General features: G+C 47.3%; 1 protein-coding gene across 1 annotated transcript; it reads right to left on the bottom strand.

The window, feature by feature from the left end:
* Nucleotides 1–2,178: 2,178 nt before the first annotated feature.
* pou3f2a (POU class 3 homeobox 2a) lies at nucleotides 2,179–4,662 on the bottom strand. Its single transcript, XM_037245519.1, has one exon. The coding sequence runs from the start codon at nucleotides 4,265–4,267 to the stop codon at nucleotides 3,113–3,115; it is 1,155 nt and encodes a 384-aa protein (XP_037101414.1). The 5' UTR covers nucleotides 4,268–4,662; the 3' UTR covers nucleotides 2,179–3,112.
* Nucleotides 4,663–12,622: the final 7,960 nt, after the last annotated feature.

The following is a 12,622-nucleotide window of genomic DNA, read 5'->3' as shown; positions in this document are numbered from 1 at the left end:
GATGTTGCTGTATTTTATATTTAATATGTTGTTATTCAGTTATTTTATTTGGTTAACTTGGTTACCGTGGTTTTCTAAATTTATTTATTTATGTTGGTCTTCTTTAAGCAGACAACATACACTCTTAAAACTGCTGGATTACGAATTGGACTGACCCAGGAAAGTGGGTCAATTTGCCGCAACTTTGGGTTGTTTTTGCAGAAAACAAAAAAAACCCATGAAGTTTGGTCAATTTCGTGGGTCGTCCAATTTTTATCCGAAATTGATTTGGTTTTGACCCAATCGTTTTAAGAGTGTAGAGTGTTCCCAGTTGTCAATAAATTCAATCACAAACTTCAAGTTGGACAAAGTCAATTTTTCTGAGATGGGGGGCGCATCTTACAGGGACCCATTTGTGCTTGTAGACTATAGAAGCCATATGACATTGTCTTGTTCTGTTGTGTGTGCATTGTGTCATCTCATGGATTGTAAATACACACTAAGGAAAGGCGTTTGAGAATTTATTCCATAACTTTGATATCCAGCTCAAGGTCCATTTTTGTCCTCACTAGTAAGAGCGCACTAGTGTCTTAATCTGACATTTTTTTCACTGGTAGTGCCACTTTTGGCCAACCAGTATACTAAGCTGGACACCAAGAAAATGGAATAAATGCTAAACGCATATGTGTGGTGTGAACATTGTATCATGATGTAACCTTTACGAATGTATGTGGAGAAAATGGATTAAATATGTGCTATTTTACCCTTGTGTCTTCAAATCGCCTTGTTTTAAAATGATCCCAACATATGGAAATAGTGAAGTGCAATAAAAAAAACATGTTTTTGGAAAAAGGTCTCATCGTCAGAAAACGAGTGTACCGCAATTCACCGCTGGGTGTCGCTCGTCACCCGCTCATTTGAAATCTATGACGTAATCTTCTAGCAACAAAGTGAGTCAAACCACAGCGGAAATGCGTCACAATCACAAATTCCTTGCAAAATCCCGCATATTCGTTAAAAAAAATCCTTCAATTAAGCAATTATTCAGATTATTTTGTCGTATGTGAATTGTGTTATTACCTTGATAGAAAACATGTTTTTGCTAGACAAATTAATTCTGTTAATTCACGTCATGAAACCGGCAAACTAAACCTCGTCTCAATAGTACATTTTTGTAAGATTTTTAGATTTTTGAGACTGATCCCATTTGCTGTTACAAATGGTATTGAGCCAGTTGAAGCCTGCAAGGGCACACAATCGCGGCATAAAAAAAAAAATATATATATATGACAACAGATTCCCGCAAGTTAATAAGCACCCGCAGACTAAAAGTGTAATAGAAAACAAAAAGGATTTAATGACAAAAAAGCATGTAGAAATTGTGCAATTGTCGATTTTTGTCCCATATCACAGATTTCAGGTCGATGTTTTGTTTTGGTTTTGTATTAATTACCCTTGCAAAACAGAAACTCAAATTCAGCACTGAGGCCACACATGAGCAGAGCACCTACTCCCGGCCTGCATGTTGGGGGGAAAATCCCCATTTATGATTACGCTTGATATCGCAAATATTATAAAAGATTGCTGGGAAATTTCTGTTCATACATTCAGAGAGCTTCGTTGTACGTCACACAGGTTGTAAAGACAAAAGTGTGTCCTCAAGCTGCGTCTGAGTTTCCACATTTGAAGAAGGAAAATTCAAACCTGCACGTCCGCCCCGGTATAACCTTGTCCTCAATCAGATAAGCTTATGGAAATCACAGTAGCACGAGAACAAGTGTGGAGGCATGTGTTTGTTGGCACGGACTGACAAATATACAAAAGGAACCCTGTACAAAAACAAACAAACAAACAAACAAACAAACAAACAAGAATAAATAAATAAATGCATGAGCTACATCCCACAAAGAGTCTGGGTGAGTGCATGAGTCATACCGCTGGTATATGTTTTTAAATTATTACTATTGTATATATAGACACGTTTTTGAATGAATAACCTCCATCTTCATAGGAGAGGAAGGCATTAAACGGTGGGGTGAATTGCTTTTGGTGTCTCACATAATTGTTTTTCTCGCTCGTGTTTTTTTTCCCCTCGAAAAAAACAAATACAGGAAATAAACATCAAAGACACACTACGCGCGCACACACACACACACGCGCACCCCCCACACACACGCACCGCCCCACACACACACAAATAGAAAAAGCTTTAGTCTTTCCAGTATTATTATTATTATTACTATTATTACTATTATTATTATTATTTACCTTAAGTATGACGTTGATTACTGAATTGATACATAACGATTATGGTAACTTATACTATGGTATGAATGTCCTTGTAATTAGAGAGACAGCTTTAAAGTAAAAACTGTTTTGTACGTTCAAGCAAATCTTGAACTCAAATGAATATAAAACGAGAACAATAAAAATATGCCCGTCAAGTAATAAGAATAATAATAATAATAGTAGTAGAAAGATGCTGTTGATGGCTTCTGAATTTGATCAATACTAAATTTGAACATTTAACCATCGAACTAAAATAAGCCTTTAAATAAGAAATTCAAAATGCAATGAGCTCGTAAAATAAACATTTTTGTAGCAATAATAATAATAATAATAATAATAATAATAATAATAATAATACTGCTGTTGCTGGCCTGTAATTGTGAGCCAAAGAGCAGGCGGGTGTCTGCAGCTGTCGGAACCCCTGCTGCTTTTGTTCCACGCAAAGATGGCGTTTATTTACCCACTTTTACTCACTGCGGTTCATCCAGCCCACGCGAGAACATTCCCCCTCCTGCCCAACCCCCGTGGACAAGTCCACAAACGGAGCCTTCCTTTGTGTGTGTGTGCGCGCGCGCGCGTGTGTGTGTGCGTGCGTGTCCACAATTGGTCACAGTGACGCACAAAAGGCGTTTGCTTGGCTCACACGGCAGCATGAAGCACGTCCCGTAATAATGAATACGAAGAATACATCCCATAATAGTCGCCGCGAGTTCCGCAGCGCGAAGGAGCATCCGTCCACATGCCTGCTGCTTTTGGCACCTGCACTGTAAATCCTACTCGCGTCCTCGCAACATTTATCTTAGAAAAAGGAAAACGAAAGGGTCCAAGCGCGCAGGGGGTGCTGTCACTGCACAGGGGTCTGTCCTCCGTGGTGCGGAGGGCTGTCCCCGTACATGTCCTCCCCACCCGGCAGAGGTCCCCCGGCGGGCGTCATCCGCTTCTCCTTTTGCCTCCTGTTACAGAACCAGACCCGGACCACCTCCTTCTCCAGCTGCAGGCTGTCCGCCAGCGAGTTGATCTCGGCCGCCCCGGGCTTGGGGCACTTGAGGAAGTGACTCTCCAGGGCCCCCTTGACGCCCACCTCGATGGAGGTCCTCTTTTTTCGCTTGCGGCCCTGCGCTGCGATCTTGTCCAGGCTGGTGGGGCTCCCCGAGGTGGAGTCGGCCTCCTCTAGCCACTTGTTCAGCAGCGGCTTTAGCTTGCACATGTTCTTGAAGCTCAGCTGCAGCGCCTCGAACCTGCAGATGGTAGTCTGCGAGAAGACATTGCCGTACAGGGTCCCCAGGGCCAGACCCACGTCGGCCTGGGTGAAGCCCAATTTAATGCGCCGCTGCTTGAACTGTTTGGCGAACTGCTCAAGCTCGTCTGAGGTCGGCGTATCCTCATCCGAATGGTCCTGGTGCTGGGGCGGCGGCGGCCCGCCTCCGTGGTCGCTCAGGTGCGGGCTGTGGCTGTGCTGTTCGTCGTCCCGACCAAGCGGCTGGTGGTGCACATGCGGGTGCGCATGGTGGTGCATGCCGCCTTGCTGCTCCCCGCCGGCCATCAAGCCGAAGCCGGATTGGGAGTAGAGCAGACCTTGGCCCTCAGATGTCGCCATAGCGGGGATATGCGCGGAGGCGGTGCTGCCGGCGCGCCATGCTCTGGCGTCGTGATGCGCGGGCTGGTGCGCGGGGTGAGGGTGTCGCTGTTGCGCGTCGCCGCCGCCGGAGTCGCGCATCTCCTCGCGGTCGCCGTCGTGCAACACGGGCTTCACGTCCTGCTCCCCGAGCGGGCTGGACGGCCACGGGGCGCCGGCGTCCCCGTGGTGAGACAGCGCCGCGATCCACTGGTGCGCGTGGCTGAGCGGGTGCGCGCCGTAGTCGCTTTGGAGCAGGGCGTGCGCGTCCCTGTACTGCTGCTGCTGTTGCTGCTGCATGGTCCCGGACTCCGACTGCTGCTGCGGCGGAGGGCTGCCGGGGCTGCTTAGGACGCTGAAGTGGTTGGACGTGGCGGTCGCCATCACCGCCCGAGTGGGGTGTAGGAGGGGGAAGTCGGGAAGAGGGTGCCTTCGACGGGAAAGCGGTGCGCGCCACGGGACAGCCAGGCGTCTCTCTCCAGCATCTCCGGGGCGCTGTGCCAAGGGGACGCAGGCAGAGGCGCGCACCTGTGGTCCGCCTCGCTCCTCTCTTTATTGGCCGAGAGTGGCTGACACATGTGGTTACCCCTGACAGCACCCCGCTCATTGGTCACGGGAGATTGTGCACAAGCCCCCCTCATCCCATCCCCTCGGCCCCACAATACTACGAGCGGTCCTGCAGCGTGCTGGAGCTCACTACGGCGGAGGCAAAGTGTAAACACACACACGCGCGCGCGCACGCATACACAAGGCTCGCTCTCATTCATGCATCCCTGTTGGGATTGATCACCTGTCAATCAGGGACAAGCGTTCACAAACGTTTTCATTTAGTCTTCTAAAATTGCTGCAACCCTCCATTCAGTGGCTGGACTTTTAAATACTGTATATAATTCACCAAAAAGCCCACCTACAGTGATTAGGAAGTAGGGAACGAGAGGATGATTGCAAACACAGCCAGAATCCTTCCCATCATTTCCTACTCCTAAATCAGGTATTTTTATTTAATGAACAATGTCATTTAGTCAGCAGTCAAATAAAAAAATTGTTCTGGAGCGCTGTTAATGACGTCGTTACGGTCTCATAATTACCTTGTAAATGAATGGCAAACTCACAATAGGCACTTCAGAAAGTGATTTTGAGGACAGCCTTTTCTGTATATGTATTTATGTAAATACAGAAGACACAACAACACTTTGAGCATCTCATTCAAACTGCCATGCAAATACGAAAACAAAACCTGAGAAGAAAAAAAGCCGCAGAAATTGCTAACCCAGTACTAAGAGCAAAGTGGACAGAGCCAATGCTGGGTAATTAATACCCGACGTACTGACTCGATTCAAGTAACAAGTGCTAAGTGAACTAACAATGATGAGACAAGTTGAACATTGCGGCATTGTCTCTAGAGGAATATTTGGGATATTTAGCAAGCATTGGAGCTGGAGAGAGACTTCCAGCTGGCTGCGCTGTCCAGCCAGCCAAGCTGCATGCTTCCAAAGGCCTTTTGCCCCGTTGCCATGGCGAGGGCGCTGAATGGAACAACAACGCCCACGTCACAGCTGCAATCGCTCTTCTTCTTCTTTTTGCCGCCTTCCAAAAGGGCCCATTGGGGGCTGCGCGCTCAGGACAAATAATGGCAAGGAGAAGAAGGAGGGAAGGAGGGAGGGAGGGAGGGAGGGAGGGTGTTTGGTGAGGGCAGCGAGGGGCTAAACAGAATAGAGACCCTCAGCCCACAGTGCCCTCCTCCACCTGCTTGTTGGCTAAACTTTGCGATGGAGGCATGCTGTTGTCTCACTAAGCCCATCGGGGTGGGGGCTACACTGCTACAATACACTACAAGAACGACAGTGAAATCCTTTTCATCAGAGGTCACAGTGGGGGGGAAAAATGAAAATAAAATATATAATTATATAAACACATTTTTGTTATTTGGTATTGTTTAGTGATTGCTTATCAAAATAGCTGGCGATTAATTTGATGAACAATTAGTTGATTAGTTGACACCTCTACTTCAAACTATACTCAAACACCCTGAAAAAAAAATTGTCTTAAACTTGGGCACCAGAAGCAAAAGATAACACGCAGAGGTTAAATGAACCCAAAGGACAAAATAATAAATATCAAAGTCAACCTTCAAATGTTCATATCAAGTCGGCTACACACGTCAACAGCAATAAAACTTTGCCTTGCAGATGCAAAATGAAGACTTACACAGGAAGGGCTAATTAATAAACGTGTTAAATCAAATTGAGGCGAGGACGCGCGTCCGGAACGGAATTGTGGGGGATCAAAAGAACACTGCTTTACGATTAGAGCGTAATTCCCAGAATCACCAAATGTGTCGCCGGGGGCTCTGGCGAGGGCCGTGCAGCCAAGAGGAGCAAAACATATTAGCCTAATAGTCTAATATGCAAACTACTGGCTGCCCAATTAGGGGACTTAATAACGCATAAACGATGCGAATCCCGCTTTTTACACGCCGAAGAGGTCGCCGTTAATTTGAGTCAAAAGACTGGCTGTGCTGTCAAAACAACACACACAACACACAACACACACAGTCTCCGCCTGTTGTTGTGGGTCCAAGTCTCGCTTAATGATGGAGAATCTGAGCGTTAAATTAATACTAATTAAACGGCCTCAATTGCAGGGAAGATTCAATTTCTGCACAGGACTAATGGGCCTAAGTGTCCCCGAACTGTTTGTCGGACATCTATGATTAAATGCACACAGAATAGAACAAAAACAACTTTGACTAAAAAGCCACGTGAGGCTTCTTTCCCAGGAGAATTTTGCAGAGGGGAGGGGGGAGGTGAATATTCATCTGGATCTCCTACACTAAGAAAGCAACATTTTGGGGAGCATTTTTTTTGTGTGACTGACTCGTGTCCCTCCCCCTGTGGGAACCCAAATGCTGGACTAACTGGACAAGGGCTGTGTGTGTGTTTGTGTGTTGGGCTATAGAGGAGGGTCAGGTGGGGGAGGGGGGGGGGTTCTTTTATGCTGCCGGACACATGGAGATAATGGCCATTCCTCCACAGCTGGCCCACACAATCAAAGCCAGAGTGCAGATTGGAGGATTCCAGCTTTAACCAGGCCTTTGTGGCTGCTAATTACATCTGAATGCAAAACCCAGAGACCTCGCGCACCCCCCCCCCCCCCAACTCAATCTCTCCAAAAGGGAAAACCTGCACATAATAGCCCAAACAACCCTTCAGGGATGAGGCCGAATGCACTCTCACACACACACGCCTCCGTCACTCTTAAATGTGCAGCTGCACACACACGTACATACACCAGCAGGGGTCTCATCAAAGAGTCACATCTCACACGCGCACACACACACACACACACACACACACACACACACACACACACACACACACACACACACACACACACACACACACACACACACACACACACACACACACACACACTCTCTCATGTGGCACTCGGCATTAGATCACATCTCAGTGTGCCTCACTCAGAAGAGACGAGGAGGTCTTAAAGGACTTAAGGTTGAATGGAAAACACACTGAAGAGCTTTTGGTCGTGAGCGCGCCCCTGCCCCTGTAATCCCAATCTATACACACTCGTTGCCAGCGTTTGCCTCCATCTGCCTCACACATTTGTTTTAATCACAGAAGGGTCTTCCACATCCTACGCTAAAAAATCAGGTATTTCTATTGGGGGGGGGTCATGATGGGAACAATTTGAAGTGTAGTGGAATGGACAGGGGCGGGAGGACAAGGTGCTTGGTTCGCCTTGAGGTTAGTTTAGTTCTCTATAGCATTGATTTACTCTATCTCCTATTTATTTCCTCCTTCGCCTGGATCTGCCTCTCTGGGAGGACAAATGGAGGAGAAACATCAAAGCACACACACACTTGTCCTCCATCCTCTATGCCGCACCAATCAAGGGTGACCAGCGTTTGGGTGCATCTATAAATCCGCTCCTGCAGACGTCCCATGTTGTCTCACCAAAGCATCTTCAGAGGAGCCATAAAGACATAAAGGGAGGCTCCGAAGCTCACGGATGAGCGCCCGTAATTCACCGGCAGATGTTTTTAGCCTGACACTGGTGCGGCGTGTCATCGCCGGCTTTATAATGTCATACACAAGGCGAGGAAAATAAAAGTCGACGCATGCCAGTCATATTTTACAAGCGGCCTCCTCGGATGCTCCAAAGCGCCGCGCGGCCTTCGCTCTTGCGGGCTTGCGGGCTTGCTAACGGAAAAACTCTCGAGCAGAGGAGGGAGGAGGAGGCACAGGTAAGTCGTTAAACCTACTTGAAAGCGCAGTGCCCCCGATCGATAGTCCCGAGCTGAGCGGGGATTAAAATCAGGCTAAGTCTGTTGCGATCAATACTGATGGCTAACCCCGGGGTTAAAACGCAAGTAAATCTCCATACATGTCCACGCGGCGCGGCCTCTGCGGCAGATAAGTCTGCATGTAGCCATGCAAATGGACACGCGTGGAGTCGATATGTGCTTCAGCGCCGACTCGGTTCCCCCGTCAAGACATGCAACGTACCCACGCGACTGCCGAGACGCGCGTCTTGATCGATTCATAAATCAATCAAGGGTTGGCCTGGAAATTTTGGACAACTGCGATGTCCAATTTTGTAGGAACAGTTGGATAATCAGCAAAACAAACTAATTGTTGCGTCTCCACCCGCTTGCTCCTTTGGACACCAAAAGCGATAAAAGCGACGGACGTGATCGACTGTTTCACACTCTAACGGAAGATTGACATGAGCGCTCGTAAGCATGGATTTCGCCAGAACGGGTCCGCATATCAATTCCCGATAACCGATCAATGTGGCGGTGTGGCGAGGGAAAGCGGCAAGGGAGACACGTAATTTCTTTTTTTTTTTTTTTTTTTTAAGTCTATCGGGTTGTTCAAGTGACCTCACTATGAAGACTTTGAACCAAAAGTTTCAGCACTTGGTTGACTTAGCTCAACGCTAAGTCTTGCATAAATCTCATTCAGTTATTACAACTCATTTCATGAGAAGCTAAGACAAGCTAATAGCAGAAAACCAAAGGAAGACTTTCACATGACAAGTTGTAGCGCTTCCTATTTGTGCCAACACGCCTTTTTCCATGCATCTCAAATGCGTTTCAATCAATCAATCAATCAATCAATCAATCAATCAATAGATATTTTATTGGCCAAGTTTGAGCATGCCAAACAAGGAATTTGACTCCAGTAGATCTCGGCCTCTGTACAACATTTAGGTGGCTAACAACATTCAGGACGACATTTGCAAAAAAATGACAATTGTTTTCAAGCATTCCCTGATCTTGAACTCCCAGGAGGGCAAGGAAAAACTCAAAACTCCTACTAGGGGAAATGAGAAACCTTGAGAAGTGACCACAGATGGGAGGATCCCTCTTCCAGGATGACCAGGCTCCAATGGATGCAGAGAGGACACATAGTACACATAATAAGGACAATCCAAAGATAAAGCATTGAGGGCAGGATGTTATTGCACAGCAATGTCTCTGAGACTCTATGAGTGGTGTGAGTTCATCAGAGCGACAGCTTGGGGGAAGAAGCTGTGTCTGCGTCTGCTGGTTTTGGTGTACAGCGTCCAGAGGGGAGTAGTTCAAACAGACTGTGACCTGAGTGAGAAGGGTCTGTAGAGATGTTACTTGCACGATTCCTGGTCCTGGACAGGTACAAGTCTTGGATAGATGAGAGGTCAGCATCATTTTGGCTAGGAGGATGGGGGAGTGGGGTTGGTTGGGGGGGGTTGACTCACGCGCGCACACACTCGTAGGCGAACCTAGCCAATTAATTTGCAGCTCAGATCTCAAAGTCTCACTGGAGAGGTGCTAGGCTACATGTACCGCCAGGCTAATTTGTGCGGCAGGTCGGCGTTAAATATATGCATGAGGCTAATTCGGCAAGCGGCGTAGCCCGCTAGAACGCGGCACTAACTCCCATTAGCGCTGCTTCTGCCTCCGGTGGAAATCAACACAAGTCCTTGCAGATTTTTTTCCCCCCTCTCTCTCGCTCACGCATAAAGCAAACAAAATTAAATTTGCTTGGCTAAATCAGAGAGTCGTGCCAAATGTGTGAGTCCCCTCCCTCCCCCACCTTTGCTGGCCGTGGCTGTCTCCTCGCCTCTCGTAGGGATAAATTACTCCAGCATCATAAAAGAGCAGAAAATTAGAGAAATGGGGTGGGGGGGATTTCACTCAAGTGGGATTCCCTTTCCTAAACAATCCCAGCATGCTTTGGCTTGTGTGTCTCCAGTTCTTTGATTTTCTGCCTGTCTGTGCATGAGTCTACCCCCCCTATCCCCCCCACCCCACCTCCACCCCTGTTTGGCGCTGCAGGACGCGTGTAGTATTTTGTTGTTTTCATCATTTTGATTTCACTTGTTTGTGGGGAAAATAAGTGTTTTGATGTGCATGCGCAAGAGCTGAAAGTGATTTGTCAATTCCCCAATTGTCTATATTGTGTGTGTGTGTGTGTGTGTGTGTGTGTGTGTGTGTGTGTGTGTGTGTGTGTGTGTGTGTGTGTGTGTGTGTGTGTGTGTGTGTGTGTGTGTGTGTGCGTGTGCGTGGGTGTGCGTGGGTGTATGTGTCCATGTGTGTGGGGGGGATGAAAAGGGGAGGTAATATAGGGAGGAGGGGGGGAAGGCTGTTCCTATTGAACTTGACCCGCAGGCCAGATCAATGCATGTGTGTGTGTTAATGTGTGTGAGAAGACAGCGGCGGCGTATGTGTGTGTGCGCGTGTGTGTGGAGGCATGCGCCGGCTGACGGGTGAGTGCGTGCTGCCAGATCAATGTGTCTCTGTGCGCCGTGGAATGAGGGAGCACGCTGATTACCCGAGAGGGTGGGGGGTGGAGGGATGAGGATGATACAGAGGCGAAGGAAGGAGGGAGGGAGGAAGCGAGGGAGGAGGCGATGAGATTTAGGAGAGGACAGAGCTGCGAGCGGCAGGATCAGCAGGGAGAGAGAAAGTGAGCGAGAGGGGGAGCTCGGCTCATTTCATTTTCATTTCCCCCTTCCGCGGCGTGTCGACACATTCCGCCAACATTCATATCCACAGGCAGATGGCTGGGATCAGCTAGGACGCAATGTGGGGAAAAAAATGGCAGGATGGGAGGGAGGTGGGTAGGTGTTGGGGGGCAACGTGATTCTGTCCTTCCTTTTTGCATCTCTCTTTCCTGAAACACAGGTGTTTTGATATAAATATGGCTGTGCTGCAGAAAACTACTATTCTTCCTGAAGCGGCGAACTATTAATCAAATTCAAATCGTAGAATGCAATTTTCAAATGGTAAAGGCTGCAATTTGGGCAATATTTTTTTTTATATATTCATATCAATAGTTTCTAAATAAGTTCAATAGTTTTGCCATATGACAGTCCGATTAGCTTAATGCATTAGGTTCCTTAGACGAGCTAACAACTTTGCTGACAACTTATTGCAACTATGAGGTACATTGTGAATAGAGAGGGTCCACTGTAGGTCATTGGACAAGTATTTGTCAGAAAATACTTTTTTAGAATAATGAAATCCAAGCAGGACCGTGATGCTACCTCACATCAATCTAATCTCTACTGAATGGAAGTAACACCTCTATAGCTATCCCGCTATTTGCTATTTCACCATGTGACTGCAAGACTGCTGTGAAGAGAATCTATCCAAACAATAAAGCCACTATTGTAAATATGTCAAGGTATATCCAGGTATATATGTGTTTAAGACAATGAAGGTTCAATCCTCTGCACTGCAGGGGGTCCCCATCTCTGTCCCAGCCAGGTTCCCATCACCAGAAGCTCCTCATCCACGACTGTATTTCATCTATGATGTTTTTGTGCTAAGCCTGGGAGAATTGCACGCCTCAGATCATGTCAGGAGGCGGGGGGCACACTTCCCTCCAACTCCCTTCACCCACCACTAAAAAGCTTCCAATGCATTCCAAATGAAGATAAAACGGTAAACGCTCTGTATTTATGCGGCAATTTGCTCGTCACTCAAGGCGCTTTACGACACTTTTACGCGCTCGCGCCGACGTGCCGGAGCGCCTGCCGGCTCATCAATAACACTCGAGCGAGGCAACCGTTTGGAAGGGGCAAATCACTAATGGATTTGTGAATGGTAATACAGGCTAAAAATACTTATGTAGACAAAAAGCGCCGAACTGTGAACTGTCAATTATGCCAGAGCCATCACAAGCTGTCGCGGGCGGACAACAAACAAAATTGGACACCACCAAACGGCATGTCCTATTTTTTTTTTAAAAGTACCTGCTCATGTTGGCCACTGAAATTTTGCCCATTCGGACAGTAAAGGTGGTCCAAATGTAGCGTTAAGTGACTGTGTCATGTCTTTCATGTCTTTGTAGTGTGTGATCAGTGTTAAGATAGAGTAGGTCACATGACTAAAATCAGGAAGTAAGCGCAGGTTTCAGCACAGTTTTTAAAGTTAAAGTTAAAGTTAAAGTCCCAATGATCGTCGTCACACACACATCTGGGTGTGGTGAAATTTGTCCTCTGCATTTAACCCATCCCTGTGTGATTTTAATCCATCCCCTGGGGGAGAGGGGAGCAGTGAGCAGCAGCGGTGCCGCGCTCGGGAATCAGTTGGTGATCTAACCCCCCAATTCCAACCCTTAATGCTGAGTGCCAAGCAGGGAGGCAATGGGTCCCATTTTTATAGTCTTTGGTATGACCCGGCCGGGGTTTGAACCCACAACCTTCCAGTCTCAGGGTGGACACTCT

This window comes from Syngnathus acus, chromosome 24, assembly GCF_901709675.1.
Source record: "Syngnathus acus chromosome 24, fSynAcu1.2, whole genome shotgun sequence".
In the NCBI taxonomy this organism is placed as follows: domain Eukaryota; kingdom Metazoa; phylum Chordata; class Actinopteri; order Syngnathiformes; family Syngnathidae; genus Syngnathus; species Syngnathus acus.
Note: the sequence above shows the minus strand (reverse complement) of the source record. Positions and strands in the feature narration are given on the sequence as shown.

What these genes read in the sequence shown, in the direction of transcription:
- pou3f2a (XM_037245519.1), bottom strand. Translation starts at nt 4,267, where the DNA reads ATGGCGACCGCCACGTCCAACCACTTCAGCGTCCTAAGCAGCCCCGGC.